The 25,528-nt window shown below is 43.0% G+C and overlaps 1 protein-coding gene across 1 annotated transcript in view; it reads right to left on the minus strand.

Moving 5' to 3' along the window:
- ppl (periplakin) overlaps positions 1-25,528 on the minus strand; it is a 55,572-nt gene continuing 30,044 nt past the window's right edge. Inside the window, exons 9-24 of the mRNA XM_084072693.1 lie at positions 24,792-24,887; positions 24,272-24,394; positions 23,997-24,143; positions 20,849-21,000; positions 16,709-16,812; positions 15,643-15,800; positions 14,786-14,964; positions 13,944-14,082; positions 13,319-13,512; positions 10,877-11,027; positions 9,076-9,159; positions 8,084-8,200; positions 7,106-7,198; positions 3,694-5,889; positions 2,865-3,134; positions 1-1,266 (exon numbers count right to left, since the gene is read on the minus strand). Coding sequence (XP_083928819.1) covers positions 1,060-1,266; positions 2,865-3,134; positions 3,694-5,889; positions 7,106-7,198; positions 8,084-8,200; positions 9,076-9,159; positions 10,877-11,027; positions 13,319-13,512; positions 13,944-14,082; positions 14,786-14,964; positions 15,643-15,800; positions 16,709-16,812; positions 20,849-21,000; positions 23,997-24,143; positions 24,272-24,394; positions 24,792-24,887 — 4,410 coding nt within the window. The 3' untranslated portion in view covers positions 1-1,059. The remainder of the gene's footprint in view (positions 1,267-2,864; positions 3,135-3,693; positions 5,890-7,105; positions 7,199-8,083; positions 8,201-9,075; positions 9,160-10,876; positions 11,028-13,318; positions 13,513-13,943; positions 14,083-14,785; positions 14,965-15,642; positions 15,801-16,708; positions 16,813-20,848; positions 21,001-23,996; positions 24,144-24,271; positions 24,395-24,791; positions 24,888-25,528) is intronic.

Consider the following 25,528-nt stretch of genomic DNA (forward strand, 5'->3'; position numbering starts at 1 on the left):
CAAGTTCCAAAGATTTATTTATTTACGTATGAAGAACGTGTATCTGAGAAAAACACACCATTAATACATGACAAAAACTGTGAAGCATCCTTGAGTTTCAAAGCAAAGTCAACTCAGAGATGAGATGTTACTGTTACCCAGGCACCCTCTGTTAGATATACATTAAGACCATTTATGCCACTTAAAATGTTAGTCGGCTCAGGCTGTCCGTAACGCAATTTCCATCAACCCACATTTCCTACAAGTAGTACCAACATTAAACGTATTTATGCAATATGAAAACAAAACAGTGCAATTATTACTTCAAAGAGGAGAGGCAAAAAATAATAATAATAATAATAATAACGTTAATTCAACATGAGCTGAAAGCCAGAGTGAAAGTAACACACAGAATACATTATATTGACCAGATCGTCGCTGTCGGGCTGAAACCTTGCGTCTCCATATTTCAACCATGTATTTTTCGTAAATTAATGCTGTAGTTCGTCGTACAGCAGTCTTGGACAAAAGTAGAAAAATAGCAGATCTACAAGCTCACAACGTGTTGCGGTGCAACGCGTTATGAGCATGTAGATCTGCAATTGCTTTGTGTTACAATTCTTAAATTGAAAGTGGTTACGTGTGTCGGTGGGTTTTATAAATATTGAGCAGACGAACAGCATTAACAAGATCTTGTGACTAAATAATACCTACATTGGACCCATAGGCTCTATTCACAGCAGCCATATTATGAAGACATTCACAGGTGTTACCAATGATACTAATGAAGGCTCTCAGAGTTATGGGGGTCGTGGAAATCTGAAATTCTAAAATCTGAGAACTACTGTGCTACACTAAATGGAACAGAGCCTACAGTATCATTGGTAACACCTGTGAAGGAAGCGATAATATGGCTGCTGTGCATAGAGCCTATTGGAGCACAGATTCTGTTTTTCTTCCATTGAAAAAGTAACCTTTTTGGAACACGCGCGGTTTCCTTCCGACAGCGACCATTATTCAAAACCCACAGGATAGAAAACAACAAGAAATAGATATGCTTTTTCATCAGGTTTCTGGCGTTCACTTGGTCTTGCCCGACACCATAATACCAAACTCCTGGATGGTAATCTCTTTGTTGAGGTACTGCTGGAGCTGCCGGTTGGTGATGTGGCCGACGCGCAGCGCGTCCTCGATGGAGAACTTCTTCCCCGACTTCCTGTCGTGGAGCACGGACGACTCGCCACTCGGACCCTTGACCGAGATCTCCTCCCAGTCGCACTCCTGGCCCTGTGAGGTATGGGGGGGGGGGGGGGTTGTCACAAATAATCCATCGTCAAAATGGTATATATATATTCAGTTGATGCAGTGGTTCTCCAACTTTTTCGTGTCAAGGACCCCCGGAATTATATGTATTTGGCCGCGGACCCTCATCTCAAAATATTTTGGCTTCCAGGGACCCTCAGAAGCAAAGATTTGTGTACAAATGTTTGTATATTCAAAGGTTTGCACACATTTTCACGATTTTTCAAAAATAGCAGATCTACAAGCTCATAGTGCGGCACTCGGTGCCGCACTATGAGCTTGTATATCTGCTTTTTTTGAATAGCCTAACCCCCTGGAACCCCCCCAAGGACCCCTGGGGGTCCCCGGACCCCCAGGGGACCCCACTTTGAGAACCAATGAATTAATGAGCGATCAATATTTTGGGCGTGTCATTGTCTAGTATAGGTGAAAAGTTTAAGGTAATATAAAAAAAAATCAAATATAGTAAAAATGAAAAGAAAAACAGATCTACAAGTTTAAAATTACATTTGTTTGCATTTTAGGCTTTGTAGACAAATATTGCACAGGGCAGATAGGACAAATAACTTCAATATACTAAGAAATGACAATGGCCGGTACCAACAAATAATGCACTATGGCCGAAACAGGTCATATTTAATAATGTTATACTTTATGTAGTTACTCTTTTTTTTTCTTCTAATAGTGGAAATAGCTGATCTACAAGCTCACAAACCGTCACATCACGATCCATGGGGAGCTTGTAGATTAGCTACTTCCACTATTTTCTTAAATGTATGAAAAAGTATGAAACAATTGTGATTATCACAAATAATTGTGATTAACCCTTTAAGACCGGGAACGCACCTGTGTGTCATTTTAAGATTTATTTTGCTATTCAAAAATAGCAGATATACAAGTTCATAGTGCGACACCAAGTGACGCACTAAGAGCTTGTAGATCTGCTTTTTTTTTTTTCGTGAAAATGTGTGCAAATCTTTGAATATATATTTTTTAAAGCAAACAGTTTTAACTCAAATCTTTGCTTCTGGGTCATTCTACAAATGTCTTCTAAACCCTAACAGTTTTTTTCTTTTCTTTTTTTTTTTTTACTTATGTTGCTGTATAGCTCCCTCACATTTATGAGCTTGTACAGCGAGATATAAGGGTTTAAAGCACTGGTTCTCCCACGTGTGGGCCACGAGGGTGTTGCAAGTGGGCCTGCAAATAGTTGCCAAATAAATAAGATTTTAATCATAATATAATGTTAATATTCAACAAACACTCTATAGCAAAGATTACTATCAGAATACAGAGCTTTAGCCTTTTAACACAAACTGTTTTTTTTGTCTTGTTAGGATTTAGAAGACATTTTGTAGAATCCCCCAGAAGCAAAAGATTTGAGTTACAAATCTTCACTTTAAAAAAATATATATTCAAAGACCCACGATTTAGCGCGGCACTTGGTGCCGCGCTATGAGCTTGTAGATCTGCTATTTTTGAATAGCCCAAAGAAATCTAAAGATGACACACAGATGCGTTCCCGGTCTTAAAGTGCTAAGAAATGATGGCGAGTCTTGGCGACAGGGGCCTACACACAGTACCTGCAAATTGACAAACATGTTCCAGTCGATGAGGCCCAGCTTGTAGGCCTCCTCCGGACGCATCTCTTTGCCCGAGTCCGGGTCGATGACCACGATGGAGCGCCGCAGGTGGCTCTCCCGCTGCTCCCGCTTGATCCGCACGGCCGACAGGCCCTTCTGGAGCTTCTCGATCTCCTCATCCTTCTGCCGCGTCACGCCCCGCAGCTCCGACAACTCCTTCTGGAGGGAGTCGAGCCGCAGCTCCACGTTCTTGCCGTTCTCCGTGGGCGCCTATAGCGGTGGTGGAAAAAAAAGTATTCACATTTTTTCACTCAAGTAAAAGTAGCAATACTGCCATGTATGTAGAAGTACTCTGTTACAAGTAAAAGTCCGGAATTGAAAATTTACTTGAGTAAAAGTACAAAAGTATTGGTATCAAAATCCACTTTAAGTACCAAAAGTAAAAGTAGAAAAATATTTGAAAATAGCCGATCTACAACCTCATAACGCGTCGCAGCGCGACGCGTTGTGAGCTTGTAGATCGGCTATTTTCAGAGCGTAATAGCCGCGAGCCCAACCAAACACAAAATGACTTGTCTTTTAGTTCTACTGGATCTCTTCTCTACTAGTCCCTTCCTAACATTTTTGTATAGCTTTTATTTGTTGACGAAATTGTCAATATATTTAGTCTTAGTTTTAGTCATCATGGCTTAGTTTTTATTTCGTTTTTGTGTAGTTTTCGTCAGTGAAAAAAGGTAGTCGACGAGCATTTTTCGTCATAGTTTTAGACGATGAAATCAACACTGCTTTCAACCCTGGAATCTGGAATATGAATATGTTCCCACAATACCTGCTCGGTGATGAGCCGCGTCTCCTTGCTGGTGATCTGGATCTCGGACTGGAGCTTGCGGATGTCGTTCTGCAGCCGCTGGTTCTCCTGCTGCAGGCGGCCGCTCTCGTCGCGGATGTAGTCCAGCTCCTTGGACGACTTGGCGTTGGTGAAGTCCATGTCGGAGAACTTGGAGTTGAGGTTGGACAGCTCCTGGTCGAGCTCCCGCCGCCGCTTCTTCTCCTCGTCCAGGGTCCTCCGCAGGTTGACGATCTCCATCTCGGCCTCGGGGTCCTTCTCCACCTGGACCTTCTCGGTGCGGACCACCCTCTCCTTGACGTCCATGTTCTCCAGGGTCTGCTGCTGCTGCAGCAGGGCGCTCAGCTCCTTCTCCAGGAGCGTGCGCCTGTGCTTCTCCTCGTCCACTTGCAGCCGGAGGATGGAGTGCTCCTTCTCCTGCTGCGGGTCCTGCTGCAGCACCACCTTCTGCTTGACCGTCACCTTCTCGCGGTTCTCCTTGTCGCGGTGCTCCATCTCGTTGAGCCGGACGCGCAGCCTCTGGATCTCCAGCTCGGCGTCGCGCCTCGCCCGGCGCTCGCGCTCCACCTCCTCCAGCTGCTGGTCCAGCTCGGCCTTCTGCCTCTGCAGCTTGTAGAGCTCGTCTTTCAGGCTCTCCTTGTGCTTCTGCTCGTTGCTGATGTTCTGCGCGAAGGTCTCACACTCTGCCTTGAGGAGGGGATCCTGCTCCGTCTTCACCACCTCCTGCTGCACGATCTTCTCCCGGATCTGAGACAGGTCCATCTTCTTCAGCCTGATCTTGTCCTCCTCCACCGAGCGGTCGCCCTCCAGGTCGAGGCGTTTCTTCTGCTCGTCGGCCAGTTTCCTCTTCAGCACCTCGATCTCCTCCTTGGTCTTGGGGTCTTCTCTGTACTGCAGCACCTCGTTGACCACCTCTTTGGTCTGGACCTGGGGCTTGGTGTCCTTCCATCGCTGGATCTCGTCCTTGAGCTGGCGGATCTCCATCTCGGACTTCTCGGTCTGGTGGGTCTTGTCCACAATTTCGTTGCGGAGTTTCTCCAGCTCTCTCTCGGTCTGGGGGTCCGTCTTGTACTTGACGACCTCTTTGATGATCTCCTTCACCTCCACCTGCGGGCCGCGGTTCTTCAGCATGGTCTGCTCGTCCTGTATGGACCTGAGCTGGAGCTCGGCGTCCTTGTAGCGCCTCTGCTGCTCCACCAAGTCCAGCCGGAGGTTGGCCACCTCGTTCTCGGCCTTGGGGTCGGGGCGCACGATCTCCCGCACCTTCTCCTGAATGATGACCTTGGACTTCTCCTCCTCCAGACTGGAGATCTTCCTCTGGAGGTCGGCCCTCTCCCTCTGGGACGACCGGCGCTTGGCCTTCTCGTCCTCGTGCTGCCTCCTCAGGTTCTCCACCTCCCTCTCCAGGACCACGTCCTTCTCCACCTTGAGCACCTCCTTGATGGAGATCTTCTCCTCGGCCATGGACTTCTCCTTCTCCAGCCTCCTGAGCTTGTCCTGGAGGAAGGTGAGCTCGTCCTCCAGCGTCTTGCGGCCCTCCACGGCCTTCAGCTTCTTGTCGCTGAGCGACCGGTACTCGCTCTCCAGCTGGGGGTCGTTCTGCACCTTGATCACCTCCTCTTCGGTGATCACCTCCTGCTCCCGGCTCTTCTCCTCGGCCAGGAGGGTCACCTGCTTCTGGATCTGCACCAGCTCGCCGTCTTTGACCGTCTTCCGCCTCCTCATCTCGTCCAGCTCCTCCCTGAGCTTGCGCACCTCCTCCTCCTGGCCGCGGTCCCGCTCGATCCGGAGGACCTCCTTGACGGTGTACTGCTGCGCCCCTTCCTTCAGCTCCGTCTCCAGGCCGCGCAGCTTCAGCTGCAGGGCCTCCATGTCGTTCTCCAGGACGCGCGTGGAGCGCCGCTCCTCCGAGAGCTTCTGCTGCACCTTGTGGAGGTCCTCGTCCAGCTGCGGGTCCGGGACCTTCTTGACGAGCTCCTTCTTGACGATGGTGTCCTGCGGCTTCTGGCCCTCCAGCACGTAGATGTCCGTCTGCATGTTCTCGATCTCTTTCTCCAGATGTTCTCTCCTCTGGACCTCGTCCTCCAGCTGTTTCTTCACCCTCCAGGGCTCTTGGCCCGGAGCGGCCGACTGAACCGACTGGACGTTGACGGACTGGATCATGGGGATCTCCGGTTGCTGTTGAGAGTGGGACAGATGTAAGTCGATTATGTTTAAAACCAGATAAGACCGGGAACTCATCTGTGTGTAATTTTTAGATGTCTTTGGCTGTAGATGTATTTTAGCAGATATACAAGCTCATCATCATGAAAATGTGTGCAAATCTTTGATTTTCTTTTTTTTCAAAGCGAACATTTGTAACTCAAATCTTTGCTTCTTGGGGAATCTACAAATTTCCTCTAAATCCTAATATATATATATATATATATATATTTTTTTTTTGTTTCACTCAGTGCCACGCTATGAGCTTGTATATCTGCTATTTTTGAATAGCCAAAGACATATATTTGGCCGCAGACCCCATCTGAAAAGATTTTGTGCCAAGGAGGAGTCTGTGACCCTCAAAAGAGATTTGTCTTGTCTAAATGAAAATCTAAATGATACTTTTTTTTCTAACATTTTCAAAAAGAACCAATCTACAAGTGGCAGCGGTGGCCTAGTGGTTAGAGGGGCGGCCTTGATACCGGAAGGTCCCTAGTTCGATTCCCCAATTCATCACATCAATCATGAATAGCCCTTGAGCAAGGCTTCCATGCAGGGTCTGGCTGTAAATAAGTTCCGCACTTAGTCCAACACCCTGGGTAAACAACAAACTTTGCTTTGCTTTTACAAACTCACAACGCGTGGCGGTGTGACACAAGGTGAGCTTGTAGATCCGTTATTTCTGAACAGCCCAAGTATAAAACAGGGTTAACGTGTTACACTGACTTTGCTGGGGAGCCCCTGGAGCCCCCCCTCAAGGACCCCTGGGGGTCCCTGGACCCACCATTACGAACCAGTGTTTTAGTGTTTTAATGCAGGGGTCTTCAACCTTTTCAGGCCAAGGACCCCCTGGCTGAGAGAGAGATAAAGCAGGGACCCCCTACTCTATATTGTATAAAATTGTGTTTCAGATGAGATATGTTTTTTTTTTAACTTAGTCTGCTCTTTTTTCCCTCTACACCTATGGCCTCTTTGCAAAAAATAGCCGATCTACAAGCTCTCAACGGCGTTGAGAGCTTGTAGATCTGCTATTTTTGGCTAAAGTTCTCCTCAGAAAAGGTAAAGGTTAAAAAAAAAATCATATCAATTTGGCGGACCCCCTGTAGTAACTCTGAGGACCCCCTAGGGGTCCCGGACCCCTTGTTGAAGACCTCTGGTTTAATGTGTTCGACAAGAAGTGAGAATGTTTCACCTGGTTGAGAAGACCTTGTGTAAACTCCAGATTCCTCAGTCGTTGGTTGTTGACAGCATTCACCTCGGTGAACTTCGCCTCGATGGCTGCTTCCTGAAAGTACAAATAAATAAACATGTCAATGGAGAATATCATTTGGGTCAAAATGAATAAGCACACATGGAGCGAAATATGTATTATAAGGGTTGAAAGCACTGTTTCTCCCACTTGTTGGGCCACGAGGGTGTTGCAAGTGGGCAAATAGTTGCCAAATAAATACGATTTTAATCATAATATAATGTTAATATTTAACAAACACTCTATAGCCAAGATTACTGTCAGAATATAGAGATTTAACCTTTTAACACAAACTGTTTTTTTTGTCTTAACCAAAACATCACTTACCCTACCTTTAAGTGTTTAAAGTGACATTACATAGACATGGATGTATGTTCTCACCTCTCCTTTAAATGTTTAACCCTTTAAGACCGGGAACGCATCTGTGTGTCATGTTAAGATTTCTTTAGCTTGTAGATCTGCTATTTTTGAAAAATCGTGAACATTTTTGCAAATATACATATATTTTTTAAAGCGAACATTTTTTAACTCTGTTATAACTTCTGGGGGGTCCCTGGAACACAATATTTTGAGATGCGGGTCCACGGCCAAATACATATCATTTTTGAGAACCACTGATATTATAGCAACATACCTTTTTTCAAAAAACTGTTAGGATTTAGAAGACATTTTGTAGAATCCCCCAGAGGCAAAAGATTTGAGTTACAAATCTTCACTTTAAAAATATATATATTCAAAGACCCACGATTTTTCAAAGAAATAGCAGATCTACAAGCTCATAGCGCGGCACCGAGTGCCGTGCTATGAGCTTGTATATCTGCTATTTTTGAATAGCCCAAAGAAATCTTAAAATGACACAGATGCGTTCCCGGTCTTAATGGGTTCAAGTGACATGACATAGACATGGTTGTAGGTTCTCACCTCTCCGCGGACCTGCAGGGCAGGTGACTCCATCCTGCTCCGCTTGTAGTTCTGAGGGACCAGTCCATCCTCCAGGTCCAGGATGGACTTGAACTTCTCCGTCTCATTCTCGTAATCCTACAAAGAAACAATAAACCGATGGGAAAGCTGTGCTATTGAGAACTGAATAAAGCTAATCAGACTAGTTATACATTGCTGTCGGGCAGAAACCTCATATCTCCATTTTGAACGGTTTATGTTTTTTTCGTAAATGAATGGCCAACTTCGTAGTGCAAGAGTGTCATGTAAAAGTGTTGTCCAAAAGTAGCAAATATTTGCAATATTAGCAAACAGTAAGCAAGTGGTGCAAGCTTGTAGATCTGCTATTTTTTGAAAAAATGTTTTTTTTACTTAAGTAAAAGTATCAATACTGCAATATAGAAATACTCTGTTACAAGTAAAAGTCCGGAATTCTAAATGTACTTGAGTAAAAGTAAAAAAGTATTGGCATCAAAATGTACTTAAAGTACCAAAAGTAAAAGTATACATTATGCACAATGTCCCATTTCAAGTTTTCAAATGTATACAAATCTTAAATATAATCTTAAATATAATAAAATAGCAGATCTACAAGCTCACAATGCGTCACATTGTGAGCTTGTAGATCGGCTATTTTCAAGTGGCCAAAATGTATATAGGGCTGGAGTGGAATAAAGTGAATCATAACCTACAAAGTAACTAGTAACTAAAGTTTTCAAATAAATGTAGTGGCGTAAAAGTACAATATTTGGATCCGAGATGTAGTGGAGTAGAAGTAAAAGTAAATTGGAAATCAAATTAGAAATACTCAAGTAAAGTCCAAATACCTCAAAATACTTCAGTAAATGTACTTAGTTACTTTCCACCTCTGAGTGTGTGAACCAATTAAAAGGTATTAACAAGTGCTTGTGACTAATTCATAACTAAATTGGATACATTTTTTTCTTTTATATAAACAGTGTGAAAAAGCTTACCTTGACAGCTTGCTGGTAAACCTGAGCATGCTTGGAGACATTGTTCAAGTCCGACTCCTTCCTGGCAATGTCTGACAGCAGGTTCTATGAGACACAGAGCACAGGCGTTATCTACAGGGGTCCTTGGGGGGGGGGGGGGGGGGTCCAGGGGGTCCCCAGCTACATTTGTTGTCTGTGTGTAATTTTTAGATTTCTTTGGGCTATTCAAAAATAGCAGATCTACAAGCTCATAGCGCGGCACCGAGTGCCGCGCTATGAGCTTGCAGATCTGCTATTTTTGGGAAAGATCGTGGAAATTTCGTGGGTCTTTAATGAATATATGTATATTTTTTAAAGCAAACATTTTTAACTCAAATCTTTGCTTCTGGGGGAATTCTACAAATGTCTGGTAAATCCTAACAGTTTTTTGAAAAAACTTCTGTTGCTATAATATACAGTATATATTCAAAGATTTGCAAAACCGTCTTTTCAAAAATAGCAGATCTACAAGTTCATAGCGCGGCACTCGGTGCCGCGCTATGAGCTTGTAGATCTGCTATTTTTCAATAGCCAAAGAAATCTAAAAAATGACACACAGATGCGTTCCCGGTATTAAAGGGTTACAGCATCACAATCATTTTAACCACTTAATCCATTTATATGTTGGCTATTCAAATAGCAGATGTACAAGAGAGCTTGTACATCTGCTATTCATTTTTTTTTTTTTATCTGAAAAGTCTTGAAAATCTTCGGACAATAGTTTAATAATTTAGAACAACATATTTTCAGATAGAAGTCTGCAGCCAAGTACATATACATTTGGGGGTCCTTGGCACGACGAATGTTTGATAACCACTGCATTTCTAAAACTTTTTATTGAGAGAGCTGAATTATAATAGTGTAGTAACACTATTATAACACTGTTATAACACTATTCTCTTAAAGGGGAATTTCGCCCGACGGTATTCTTACCTTTATTATGGCGTTATGCTATCCTAGGACGAGTGGTATGGTTCTTGCTTTAAATAGCGTATTTTATTAACTTTTTCGCGAGAGATCTGATGTTTATAGCGACACAACACTATACAACGTGTTGCTCTTGAATGTCCCTCACTGTGAGCCGCACGTTGACGACACTTCCGGTCACGCGCCGGCATTGTCGTCAAAGCGTGGCTTACGATCGAGCGCATTCAAGAACAACAGGTTGCATAGTGTTCTCTCACTGTAAACATCAGATCTCTAGCAAAAAAAAAACGCTATTAAAATACGTTATTTAAAGCAAGAACCATAGGCGCAGGTTTTTAACTGTGGCGGATCCGTTATGGAGAATATCTGTACGGTACCAATAGGCTGTATGCACAGCAGCCATATTGGGAATGAATTGGGCCCCTTCCTTACTTCCTTCACAGGTGTCGATGAATGATACTAATTAAGGCTCTGTTCCATTTAGTGTGGCATAGTGGTTGTCTTATTTTCAAGGACCCCCATAACTCTGAGAGTGTACAAATGGAACCAAATGGACCCGTTACACACCCACCATAAGGGGCCATTTGGGAACCAAAATGGATTGTTTCTAGTGAGCCAACATGCACGATATCAGCACTCTGACACCCAGAATGGAACAGAGCCTTCATTAGTATCATTGGTAACACCTGTGAAGGAAGTAAGAAGAAGCCCAATTTCTTTCCAATATGGCTGCCGTGCATAGACCCTATTGTCCTTGGATATCATAACATTATTAATAAAGGTAAGAATAACGTCGGCCGAAATTCCCCTTTAATGTAATTGTGATTGAAAGTGTGCTCTATGATGTGGTTCTCACCCTCTGGTTCTTCAGCTTGGTCTCCACCTGTCTCACGTCGTCAGTCTCAGTGGGTTCATAGTTGGGGATGCGGGACAGCCAGCTGTTCAGGTTGTCGTACTCATTGCGGTAGCTCTTGGACGCCATCTTGGCTCTCTGCAAGCTCTGAGACCTGATACACACACAGCACATGATGTGGGGTCAGTTTATTCGCATTATTGCAGTGGTGGAAAGTAACTAAGTACATTTACTCAAGTGCTGTACTTAAGTCCAATGTTGAGGTACAGTGTTTGTACTTTACTTGAGTATTTCCAATTTCCAATACTTTTACTTCTACTCCACTACATATTGCATCCAAATATTGTGCTTTTACTCAACTACATTTATTTGAAAACTTTAGTTACTAGTTACATTTTTTAACCATTTTGATTATTATTGCATAACATACATTAACCACTTCAGCCCTATATACATTTCGCGAGCTTGTAGATTTTCAAAAGATTTGTATACATTTGAAAATATTTAATGGGACATTCTGCATAATGAGTATTTTAACTTTTGGTACTTTAAAGGGTAAGACCACTTTGGTAGAGGTTTGGGTTGTGTATTTACCTTGCCATGATGTAACTCCAAAGGTGGGCAAGAAATCAAAAATAGTTGCTCCATTGATTAGAAATTGATAATTCAAAATATGCTCCTCATTGACTTACATTGTATGGTAAAACAGCTCTCAAAGTCACTCTTTTAGCACATAAATGAACCCAAACATAGCTGATTCAGACAATATAGAGCATCACCAAACCCAGTACTGTTTGTTTTTTAAATAAAAATGTCAACTTCCTGTTGATTTTACTATTTGAAGATCTGGATCCGGATCCGCCGATCCAGTCCGGGTTTTCTACTTATTAAAAATGGCAAAATCAACAGGAAGTTGACATTTTTATTTAAAAAAAAAACAGTACTGGGTTTGGTGATGTTCTATATTGTCTGAATCAACTTTGTTTGCGTTTGTTTTTGTGCTAAAAGAGTGACTTTGAGAGCAGTTTTACCGTACAATGTAAGTCAATGAGGAGCATATTTTGAATTATCAATTTCTAAGCAATGGAGCAATTATTTTTTATTTCTTGTCCACCTTTGGAGTTACATCATGGCAAGGTAACTACACAACCCAAACCTCTACCAAAGTGGTCTTACCCTTTAAGTACATTTTGTTGCCAATACTTTTGTACTTTTACTCAAGTACATTTTGAATTCCGGACTTATACTTGGAACAGAGTATGTCTTTACAGCAGTATTGATACTTTTACTTAAGTAAAACAATTGAGTATTTTTTTCCACCACTGCATAATTGTTGAATTAAATAAAAAATATATAAAATATCTCTATGTACATTGGGCAATTTCTGAAAAGAGTGGGCGTGTTAAGAAATCTTAGTAGCAGTAGATGTTACTGCATATTTTTTACTTCAAACCGAAACCCTGACATGCATGTAATTCTCAGGACCGTGTGATGGCTTTCTCATAGTATAACAAGTAGGGGTGCCATGCAAACCCATTGAAATAAAAACAAAATGGGCAATAAGAATGAGCGAGAATACAAAAGAGCAAACATTTAATTGTGACCTCAAAATTGAAAGTCAAATTTGCTACCAAGGTGAATGGTGCACACTGCAGTTAGCAGGAGAGCCACTAGATGGCAGAACTGAATAGGCAGTGGTGGAAGAAGTACTCAGATATTTTACTTAAGTAAAAGTAGCAAGTAAAAGGCCTGTAAAAGGCATGTGTTCAAAGTAAGAGTAAAAGTACTAAAATGTTTGAAAATAGCAGATCTACAAGCTTACAAAGCGTAGCATCGTGAAGTGTAGTGAGCTTGTAGATCTACTATTTTCAAATAGCCTATAAAATAGGGCTAAAGTGGTTAATGTGTGTTTTATAATATAATAATTTATACCTGCAAAGTAACTAGTAACTAAAGTTTTCAAATAACTGTAGTGGAGTAAAAGTACAATATTTGCCTCTGAGATGCAGTGGAGTAGAAGTAAAAGTATTGACATTTTGGAAATACCCCAGTAAAGTAAAAGTACCTCAAAATTATACTTAAATGGATAGCCCCCCCCCCCCCCCCAAAAAAATCTATCGATTACACACCCCATGGAGACTTGAATTCACGGGGGAATTTTTTTTTGATGACCGGCGTGTCAACTTTGAGTCTCCTACTGGAAACATTAGCATCTTTCCGCCGGTAATAAAAGTATTGGCTTAGGAATGCGACAACAAATAAAAAATCTCCATGAATTCAAGTCTCCATGGGGTGTGTAAGCGATAGAAGAAAAATACATTTTTGGGGGTGAACTACTCCTTTAAGTACAGCACTTGACTAAATGCACTCAGTTACTTCACACCACTGTGCATAGGTAATAGGAAAACGGTAAAGTGGGTGGGTATTGTAGAGCAAAATGGTCACCTGGTGTCGATCTGTCGGCCGATGTTGTCAAAGCGCTTGCTGAGCCTGTTGACCTCAGCCTCCTGCCTCTCGATGTCGGGGCAGTGCTCCTGCAGGTTGGCCGCCATGTTGCTGCAGCTGCTCTTAGCCGCGCGCAGGTGCTGCTCCGTCTCGTTCACCGCCGACCTCTGGGCCCGCAGGTCAGAAGACATGTCCTTTCAGAGCGGGAAGAGAACTCGGCTTGATTGGTTTAAAGGGTTAAGTCATTGGTTCTCAAAGTGGGGTATCATTTTAACCACTTGAACCTTTTATACGTTTGGCTATTAAAAAAATAGCAGATCTACAAGCTCATAGCGCGCGGCACAGCATGTTAGCGCGTGTCAAAAAGCTCTACATTCTATTCGACTAATCATTGCTATAGAGTGTCTGTTCAGTAAACAGGGGGGTCTCTCTGTCTCTCCAGCTCTTTAATAAACTGATAAAAATACATTTTCGGGGCTCGGGATACCAGTTTCATCTAATCAGGAGAGAGAACTCACTACAGGATACAGGATAAACAAGTGCTGAAACAAACCATGTGAGTGCATTATGTGGGTGAATAATTCAGTAATAGTAAGATTGTAAGTGTTTTTGTTGCATCGCTTACTGCCAGTTCCCTCTGAGTTTTCTCCAGGGTGCTGATCTCTGCTGGAGCCACCTCCTCCCTGGCCAGTTTGCTCTCGTAGGAGGACACTAATGTTTTCCCATTCTGGAGGGAGTTCTCCAGGCGGTTGGAATTCTTCAGTCTAAAACACAAAAAGCAAATTAGTTTAGCTTTAGCATACGCTTTTAATGAAATGTGATTTGATGCAGTTGGCTCTCCTACCGCTGTTGTCAGGCAGAACCCTCCAAGTTTCCCATTTTTACGTTTGTTCGGAAATGAACGCCTTATTTCGTCACACAAGAGTGTCGCACATAAGTGGCGAAAATAGCAGATCTGCAAGCTCACAACTCCTCGCAATGCGAGGCGTTCACGATCAACTTAATAGGCTCTGTGCACTAGCAGCCATATTGGGAATGAATTGGGCCACTGCCTCACTTCCTTTACAGGTGTTAACAATAATAATACTAATTAAGGCTCTGTTCCATTTAGTGTGGCACAGTGGTTGTCTTATTTTCAAGGACCCCCATAACTCTGAGAGTGTACAAATGGTACAAATGAATTACGGGTCCATTTGGTTCCATTTGTACACTCTCAGAGTTACACACCCACCATAAGGGGCCATTTAGGAACCAAAATGGAGTGTTTCTAGTGAGCCAACATGCACGATATCAGCACCCTGACCAGAATGGAACAGAGCCTTCATTAGTATCATTGGTAACACCTGTGAAGGAAGTAAGAAGAGGCCTGATTTCTTTCCAATATGGCTGCCGTGCATAGAGCCTATTTGTTTCCCGAACTGCCCGCTGATCTGGTCTATTTTTGCACGTCAAAGTAGGGTCTCTTACTTGTCCTCGGCACATTTCAGAAGCAGTTGGATCTTGTTGTATTTGTTGTTGGCGTCGTCCACCTTGGCGTAGAGCTGAGCCCCGCTGGTACACTTAGGGTTCGAGGTCAGGAAGCTCTGGGCCTCCTGCACCTTGGAGCTCTTCTCTGGCTCCAGCTTGTTCACGGCGGCAGCGATTTCCTGTTCATCCAAAAAACATCCATTTCATCATTTATATTCATAAAACGATAGATAATCCTTAATTGAACCCATTAACCCATTAAGACCTGGAATTGTGTCATTTTTAGATTTGAGCTAAAAAGCATTATTTTACACTTTGGGCTATTCAAAAATAGCAGATCTACAAGCTCGTAACGCGGCACAGAATGCCGCACTATGAACTTGTAGATCTGCTATTTTTTGGAAAAATCGTGGAAAATCGCAGGTCGTTGAATATATATATTTTTAAAGCGAACATTTTTAACTCAAATCTTTGCTTCTGGGGGATTCTACAAATGTCTTCTAAATCCAGAAAAAACTAATGTTGCCATAATATACGGCCATGTATTTGGCCGTGGACCCCCATCTCAAAATATTTTGTTCCAGGGACCCCCAGAAGTTGTAACAGAGTTAAAAATGTTCGCTTTAAAAATATATATATTCAAAGTTTTGCACACATTTTCACGATTTTTCAAAAAAAAAATAGCAGATCTACAAGTTTGTAGCGCGGCACTCGGTGCCTCGCTATGAGCTTGTAGATCTTCTATTTTTTGAATACCCAAAGAAATCTAAAAATGACACAGCTGCGTTCCCGGTCTTAATGGATTACGTAAAACATTGGAGTACTTTTCCCACCCCTGACTGCATGCATAACTGTACCTTGATGTCGTTCATCCGGTCGTTGCTGTCCTGCAGGGGGCGGGTGTGCTCCAGCGGAGGGCGGACGCGGGCGTAGGCGCTCTTCTCCTGCTTGTCCAGGTCGCTGACCACCTTGTCCAGACCGGCCATCAGCTGGCGACACTGCTGCTCCTGCTTGTCTGCACGGAGGGGGGAGGTCACGCAAACACACACACACACACACACACACACACACACACAACATCAGACACTTCTCTTCCAACTTTAGGAGAGGCTGATCATGACAAGAGTTTTGACTTGGATGATATGCCCGTCCAGATTTTGGAGAGTTCTACAAGAGTGGTTCTCAAACTTTGTTGATTATACTTGCAAAACATACATTAACCACTTCAACCCTATACATTTCGGCCATTTGAAAATAGCCGATCTACAAGCTCACAACGCGTCGCGAAGAAAAAGATTTGTATACATTTGAAAACTTGTGAAATTCTGCATAATGAGTATTTTTACATATTTTTTACTTTTGGTACTTTAAGTACATTTTGATACCGACACTTTTGTACTTTTACTCAAGTCAATTTTGAATTCCGGACTTTTACTTGTAACAGAGCATGTCTACATTGCAGTATCGATACTTTTACTTTAAGTAAAACATTTGAGTACTTTTTCCACCACTGCCTAAATGACGGCTGTGGACATAAAGTAAGACAGGAGGACAGTGGGTACCTGTGCCAGCTCCACTATGGACATAATGTAAGACAGGAGGACAGTGGGTACCTGTGCCAGCTCCACTATGGACATAATGTAAGACAGGAGGACAGTGGGTACCTGTGCCAGCTCCACTATGGACATAATGTAAGACAGGAGGACAGTGGGTACCTGTGCCAGCTCCACTATGGATATAAAGTAAGACAAGAGGACAGTGGGTACCTGTGCCAGCTCCACTATGGATATAAAGTAAGACAAGAGGACAGTGGGTACCTGTGCCAGCTCCACTATGGACATAAAGTAAGACAGGAGGACAGTGGGGTTACCTGTGCCAGCTCCACTATGGACATAAAGTAAGACAGGAGGACAGTGGGGTTACCTGTGCCAGCTCCACTCTCTTTCTTCAGCTCAGCCAGGCGGCTCTGCAGGTTGCTCTTACTGGTCGTCATCTTCAGCTTCATGCCTTTCTGCTGGTTGGCCAGACTGCGGGCACACAGTGATGATGTCATCAATAGAGCAATAATCGTGTACTGTCGGGTGGAAACGTGTCTGTTCCTTTTTTATTGCTATTATATATTTTTGAAACAATAAGAGTGAAAATAGGCGACCTACAAGATCGCCTATTTTCACTACTTTTGTGAGACACTCTTGATCTCTTGATGATCTATGGTGAAGTAAGGCATTCAAACAAAAGACATAACAAGGTGAAATATGGAGGTATAAGGTTTCTGCCCGCCAGATTATAAACTTTGCTTTAATTCACACAGGACACTGACAATGAAATAAAAGTAAATGACTATAGGCAAATAAAGTGAACACTAACTAAATTAACCACTCAATCCGGGAAAGCGTGTGTGTCATTTTGGATGTTCCTGTATAGCAACAACATACGTTTTTCAGAAAACTATTAGGCTTTAGAAGGCGTTTTTTTCGGCCTCAGGTCTAAATGGGTTCACGACAGTTACAAGCTCACAACTCGACGCATCGCGACATGCTTGTAGATCGCTTATTTTCACAAATTGTGCAAACGCATGTTGTATGTATGTATCTTTTAGAAATATTTAACTTTAATTTGATAATGGAAGTCAGTAGAGCATTGGTTCTCAAAGTGGGGTCCGGGAACCCCCAGGGGTCCTTGGGGGGGTTCCAAGGGGGTCCCCAGCAAAATGTGTTAATATAGCATCACAATAATGTTCACCACTTTAAGCTTTTATACTTTGGCTATTCAAAAATAGCAGATATATATAGATCTGCTATTTTTTTTAAATCGTGAAAACGTGTGCAAATCTTTGATAAGGATAAGGATAATTCCTTTTAACAGGTCGTTCATGAAAGTCCTTGCGGTCTTGTTTCCAATGAGAACCTGTGAGCAATTAGGGGTTAAGAGTCTTGCTCAGGGACAAATTTCATTTCATCGACACATATGCTGACCTTGAATAAATATATTCTTTTAAAGCGAACATTTTTAACTCAAATCTTTGCTTCTGGGGGGTCCCTGGAACACAATATTTTGAGATGGGGGTCGGCGGCCAAATACATATCATTTTGGGGGTCCTTGACATGAAAACGTCTTTGAACCATTGCAGTAGAGGTCGTTTCGGGCTGAAACCTTGCCCAAATATGGACTCATCCAACGTCATAGAAACGTCATAATTGGCGGCTACCACCAATATAAGCCCTTCTTTTTAAAGAGCAGGATTCAAAGAATCCAATTTAATTTAGAGTTTCATTTCATGTTGTCCTGGGCGGCACATCTCAAAGGAGCGCCGAAGAGGCGTCACAACGCCGCGGTGACAGTCGGGGACAATGTGTTCTCGTTCGGAGGCTACAGCAACGACACGACGAGTCCCATCGACGTGCATGTGTTCAACACCGTGGCCCTGCGCTGGACCAGGCTGACCCCGGCGACGGCTGAAGGAGGAGAACGCCCCCCCGAGGTCCCCTCCATGCGCTATGGCCACACGGCAGTGCTGATAGACGACGTCGTCTACATCTGGGGAGGGCGCACCTCCACCATGGAGTTCTGCGACGCGCTCTACGGGTTCGCCGTCGACGGGTCCGCCCGCGGATGGTTCAAGCCCAAGGTTTCGGGGACCGCTCCGGAAGGGCGGCAGAGCCACTCCGCCTGCGTCTTGCAGAAGGTCATGTACGTCTACGGAGGGTGGACCCTGCTGACCACGTGCACTAACGGCGTCTTCGCGTTGGACGGCGCCACCATGGTCTGGTCTCTGATCAACGCCGGCGGCACCACTCCCGGGCCCGTCTCGGAGTCTCACACTGCCACCGTCATCGGGACAAAGATGTTTGTAGTTGGGGGCCAAGGGCTCCAGTACAACAACGTCAGAGTGTTCGACACAGAGACCGGCCGCTGGCTGAGCACGCCTTCGGCAGCACAGCTCCCCCCGGAAAGACGCTCGTGCCACGCCGCCTTCGCCCACGGCGGAGAGCTGTACGTGTTCAGCGGCGAAACGTTTCAGCGGACTGTCAACGACCTGTGGCGGTTCAACCCGGACACCTTCTCCTGGAAGAAGGTCCAGCCCAAGGGCAGAGGCCGGAGTTGGAAGAACAACGTGTGCTGTTGCATGGTGGGAGATCGCGTCGTCCTCTTCGGAGGATACGCCGACAACCTGTACATCTTGGACCTGAGGCCCAGTTTGAGGACCCTGTGCAAGCTGGTGGTTATCCGGAGCCGTCTGGAGTGGTCGGAGCTCCCGCACGACATCAGGTGGGAACTGGCGGCCATGAAAAGAGCGACGGGGAAAAGAGAACAGGCCGCCAACGTGATAATGTACTAAAAAGGGTGCGCTCAGTGAGGCGCAAATCTCCGCCAGGAGGCACGTCCCTTACCTACATGTACCTCCCTTACTGTGTGTTTGTTTGTGTGTCATGGGTGTCATGGTACTCTCGGAGTTACAGACCATAACTCCGCAAGGACCCCTGTGGGTCCCCGGATCCTTACTTTGAGAACCACTGCATTATCGCTAACGCAGGGTGTTAATTATGTTTGTACACGACCAGACTGGGAACACTAATCATGGCAGGAATGTAAAAAATGACGGTGGACACCCCCATATCTGTCCAGATTCCCGTAAACGGGTCTAACTGGCTTCTCCGCGGGTCTCTGGCATACGTGTTGATGATGTCACATTGATCAGTCATCAATAATATGGCGGGACGGTGGATGTGAGATTAGGAATCACAAAATTCACTTTTGGCTCTGCGTTCGTTTAGAAGGGCCATTTAATGGGCGATTCATTTTTAGAGTCGAACGAGCTAGCCAAAGTTAAGTAAAATAAGTGTGGTAATTGCTGATATCCTGAACCTATCAGGAATTATTGGCCAAAATGTAAAGTGGGCTGTTATGATAGATATTAAATCCCCTTGAAATGATGGGTCATATACTGCCGCTGATTTTTCCTTTTTCTCTGTAAATATAGCTATTTGTATTTGTTGATGATATGTATAATGTGTTAATATTCTATCTTCTTTTGATCAATTGAATACATAGGGCCACGATGGAAACAAGCCCCCAGGACTTTTTTGTGTTATCCTTTAAGTGTTTTACTGTACGTCTGTGCTTTTTTGACTAATAAAGTATTCAATCAAATAAAAAACATGAGGCATATTTGAAACTGAGTTAAACTAACACTGAGGATTTTACAGTGTAAGGGATCCAAGACGTAAATTAGACAAGAGATACTAATTAGGCCATGGTGGTCCGTGCCCTAATGCAGTGGTTCTCAAACTTTTTCATGTCAAGGACCCCCATATTGACACTTATTAGCCCGCGGACCCCCATTTTAAAAGATATGCCATGGACCATCGTAAGAGAAGATTTGTAGAGCTCTAGCAGTGATTTTCAACCATTTTAATTTCAAGGACCCCCAGTCTGATACGCATTAAGCCTCGGACCCCCATTTAATGGCATTTCTATCTCTGGGACCCCGATTTATATTGTAAAATCAATGTTAATTTAACTCTGAGAGTGTACAAATGGAACCAAATGGACCCGTCAGGGTCCATTTGGTTCCATTTGTACCCTCTCAGAGTTACTGTTGTAATGTGGCCCGTCATGGTGGGCCCCTTGGATTGGCTGTTTTCAGATAGAGTATCTCTAGTAGTAGGGTTGGTTTTATTTTATCTCTGTTATTACTGCGGTTATTTCTAATGTTCTATTTTTATGTTTGCAGTGGAGACGCAAACATTGTGAAAAATTGTGAAAATTACCAGTGAAAAAAGGGGGTAGGAGTTTATAAGTTTTAAACTTCATTCTACTCCTTTTCGGACATTGTTGTTGTTGTTTTATTCTGTTTTGTTTTCTATTTGTCTTTTTGTTCGAAATAAAACTCATTAATGAATGAATTAATTAATTAATTCATTCATTCATTCATTCATTCATTCATTCATTCATTCATTCATTCACATATCCATAAGGGTCAGTTTGGGGGACCCCCTGGAACTCCCTCAAGGACCCCTGGGGGATGGGGTGGGGGGTTGAGAATTCACTGCACCAACTCACTTGTCCGATGCAGCCACCGCCTCTGCGTCCGTCGGGGGGATCATGAAGCAGACTCCCGGCGCGGTGAGCTTGTGTCCGGCCGCGTCCTTCACGTCCCACTTGTTGCCGCTGTTCCTGAGCAGCGTGTACCTCTCCCCGCGTGCGATCTGGCCCTGTGTACATCAACACACACACACACACACACACACACACACACACACACACACACACACACACACACACACACACACACACACACACACACACACACACACACACACACACACTGTCATCTGCAAGGCTAAAGGCTGTTAGAGCAGGGGTCTTCAACGATGGACCCTTTAGCTCAGTCGTTCTTAACTTTTTCAGGGCGTAAAATAATCATATTTGAACTGGGGGACCCCCACACCCTGATAAGCACTTGGAATTGGCTCTATGCACAGCAGCCATTTTGTAGAAAAATTGGGCTTTTTACTTCCTTCACAGGTGTTACCAATGATACTAATGAAGGCTCTGTTCCATTCTGGTCAAACAGAGTCAGGGTCCTGATATCGTGCATGTTGGCTCACTAGAAATACTAGTGGGTCTCAAAGTGTGGTCCAGGGACCCTCATGGTTCCTTGAGAGGGTGCAACTCTGAGAGTTATGGGGGTCCTTGAAATTAAAACGTTTGAGAACCACTGTGCTACACTAAATGGAACAGAGCCTTCATTAGTGTCATTGTGCCCAATTTCTGTCCAATATAGCTGCTGTGAGCCTATTGTAGGAGTTGAGGCGTTACATTTAGTTTGACTCGGTTCCACAGATAAATATTGTGAAAATAATCATTTAAAACTTTTTTCTCTGGTCTTTCTTATTATTTGTCAATTTGGCCAATGTTTGAACAGTTTTTATAGTATAGTATATACTTTTGATGCAGTAATGGCCTTTTTTCTTTATTTTTTGATGTATTGAAAAGTTTAATCGTCACTTCATCGTCACGTGAGGACCCCCCCAAAATCATGTCCCGACCCAAAGGTTGAGAACCACTGCCTTAGCTGAGAGAGAGATAAAGCAGGGACCCCACTACTTATTTTGTATAAGATTGTAAAATTGTATGGCCTTTAGTTTGTTTGTTTACACATTATCTTTTCAAATTGTATTCCCTTTACACCAAATCTCTTCTGCGACGCTTTGTGAGCTAGTATAATGTTTTCATTTTTATGTTTAGTTTTCAATTTCAGTGTAATTTTAATACATTTTAAAGCGGGTTTGCTCCTTTATTTTATTTTGTATTTTTTTTTAAAGCTTTAGTTTTAGTTAGTAGTGATAGTTGTAGTTTTTTATTTTAATAATAGGGTAATTTGCCCGGCGCGAGACGAAAATAAACAAGAAAAATATTGTGCAATTAAAAATATACCATTAAAATATTGACGGTCAAAACTGACACAGCTACAACACTGCAAGGTATATTGAAGATTTCGTACCCACCCAATGCTTGTGTATGAAATATTGATATAATATAAAGACATTTGCTTGAGTATTTTAGTATTTTAATTTGTTATTTAATCACACAATACAGTTTCTACAATAGCAGCTTCTACAATTGGCTTTGAGTTTGTATCTATGTATGTCTTCATGAGTGCAGCATAAACAGCTGCAACTGATTGCAACCCAAAGCTGAAACTAATTACTCTAATTTAACAAACAGGAATCACACTTAACACACACGCACTTAACACAGCACCACTTAAAAAGACACGCGCTTTGGTCATAATTAGCAGTATTTGCAACATCTGGGTGTGATTTGCTTCAAGTCACGCTTTCCAGCAGCCTATTGAAATGAATGGACAGGGATATGATATTGTTCCTCTCGTTCATATATGGCTTAATGAAAGGAACTCATCAAAGGCACCGCCATTTTTATTTTTATTTCAGTTTCTCACATCTTACATAAATAGCCGATCAACAAACTCACAACAAATCACAATGTGACGTGTTGTGACAAGCTTGTGACCTTGTAGATTGTCTATTTTCGTTGTTTTGGGGATTTTCTTTACATTTCTGAATGTTTTTCTCACATCTGGCTTTGTTATTATGTTATACATAACTGATCTACAAACTCACAACAAATCACAATGCGAAGTCTTGTGACACGTTGTGAGCTTGTAGATTAGCTATTTTTCGTACTTTTGGGCTTTTCTTTAAGGAAAAATATTGGACTGACACAGACTAAAACTAAGGATATTTTTTGCGTGCGTGTTAGTTTGGGTGTGTATCAAGGTGATTACAGTTTTGCATTTTTCATTAGATTTATTTTTTTATTTTGACTGACTTTTTGTTTTCAATTGCCGTTAGTTTTCATATTTTTTTAAAAGTGGCTTTGCTTGTTTAGTTTATTTTTGCATTTTTTAAAAAGGCTTAGTTTTGATTACTTTTAGTTTTTCATTGTAATATGGGGTAGTCAGGGGCGATATTCACACGTTGTGAGCTTGTAGATCTGCTATTTCCACTATTTCTGTCAAAAATACTGGATATTGACAAATACTACAACTGAGTATATTTTCTCTATGATTTTAGTTACTTTCATTAGTTTTGTTAATACATAATATCATTTCAATTAGTTATTGCTTTTGTAAAGCCTCGTTTTTATATTTATTTCAGTTACCTAAAATGTTTTGTCAGTTCTAGTTTTGGTTAACTATGATAACCTTAGTCCAGGGGTTGCCAACCTTTTAAGTCGAGACTCTAAAGAGAAAGGAGATGCCTCCCATTAAGACCTATTAGAACATGTCATTTTTTCATTTGAGCTAAAAAGGATTATTTTACACTTTGGCTATTAAAAAATAGCAGATATACAAACTCATAGCGCCGCACCGAGTGCTTAAATAAATAATGCGTGTTTTTTTTTCCGGGACCGGACATTCCAAGATGGTGGATTTGAATTAGCTGACATCACCTTTCCCTGTGTTCATTCTTTTTTTTACAGTCTATGGTCCCGACCCAGTGTTTGGGAAACACTGTGTGTGTGTGTGTGTGTGTGTGTGTGTGTGTGTGTGTGTGTGTGTGTGTGTGTGTGTGTGTGTGTGTGTGTGTGTGTGTGTGTGTGTGTGTGCGTGCGTGCGTGCGTGCGTGCGTGCGTGCGTGCGCGTGCGTGTGTGTGCGCGTACGTGTGTGTGTGTGTGATTTACCTCGTCGGTGTCGAACTCGCACAGCGCCTCGATGGGGAGGAGCTTCTGCGCCGACTCCCTGCGCGCTTTGAGAGGCAGCACCTGCAGACTGCGCTTCTGCAACGCCTTGACCCGCTCGTCCAGAAGGTCCATGGCTTTGGCCTGGTCCTGTACACACACACACACACACACACAAGCACACGCACACGCACACAGACAGGGGGGGATTACAAATAAAGTGAATGGAAAGCAGAGATACATTTGTAGTTCTTATAGAGATGAAAACAGAAACTCACATCCAAGTCCTGGATCAGGCCGTCCATCTGATAGACGTCCTTGAACTCGGGGTTGTACTTCTGGGTGATCTCCGTGTCCAGCCTCTTCAACAGGTCCTGGCTGTCACGCGCCTCCTTGTAATACTACACACACATACACATGGTTTGATCCCATTAAGACCGGGAAGGCATCTGACATTTTAGTTTTGGTATCCACTTTAACCATTATCTTATACTTTGGCTATTCAAAAACAGCAGATCTACAAGCTCATATGAGCTTGTAGATCTGCTATTTTTTTGAAAGATGCAAATCTTTGAATATATGTTTACAACAGTTTTTTAACAGTTTTTAAAAAACGTATGTTGCTATAATATCAGTGGTGCTCAAATGTTTTCATGTCAAGGGCCCCCAAAATTATATGTATTTGGCCATGGACCCCCATCTCAAAATATGTTGCTCAAGGGACCCCCAGACCCCCCAGTATTCTGCGGCCACGGCACCAACATTGAGAGACGCTGTGTGGTGCAGAGTGGTACAAACCTTGTGATACTCATCCATGTGTTTGAGGTGGTTCTCCTCACAGATGAGCAGGTTGAGGTATTCCTTCCAGTCGGCATGGACAGCCTCCATGTGAGCCTGAGGGACAACGTGGACACGTTTACATCAGATGACCTCTGACCTTTCAACATGCACAAACCTCACATCCTGAAGCAGCTCCCAGGTTCCCTTCTCTAAAACACCCTGGACAACGCTCCACACCTCCTAGGCCTCACTCACACAGTTAAAACACTTGTTTTATGGCTGCCTTATGCCTTACGTGAGGCATAAGGCCGTTTTAACTCATTCCCTATGGAAGTCACATGGTCTTAAAAGTGTTTGTTGAACTGTCAATAAACTAGGTAAATAATCACCCAGAGTACAGAGAGACCCACGTATGGCATCAAAGAAACTAGGATTGGGAGAGTGTCTGCAGGTTCTGACTGCAATGGAGAGTTTATTCCACATTTTGTTCAGTGGTTGTTTACTGCTCCTAATAGTTAGGATATCCACAAGGTTCAATAAAGTATAGAAAAGTGGTGGAAAAAGTACTCAAATGTTTCACTTAAGTAAAAGTATCAATACTGCAATGTAAAAGTACTCTGTTACAAGTAAAAGTCTGAAATTCAACATTTACTTGAGTAAAAGTACAAAAGTATTGGTATCAAAATGTACTTAAAGTACCAAAAGTAAAAGTAGTGAAATGTTTGAAAATAGCAGATCTACAAGCTCACAACGCG

This window comes from Gymnoscopelus microlampas, assembly GCF_963454915.1.
Source record: "Gymnoscopelus microlampas genome assembly, chromosome: 11".
Classification (NCBI taxonomy): Eukaryota; Metazoa; Chordata; class Actinopteri; order Myctophiformes; family Myctophidae; genus Gymnoscopelus; species Gymnoscopelus microlampas.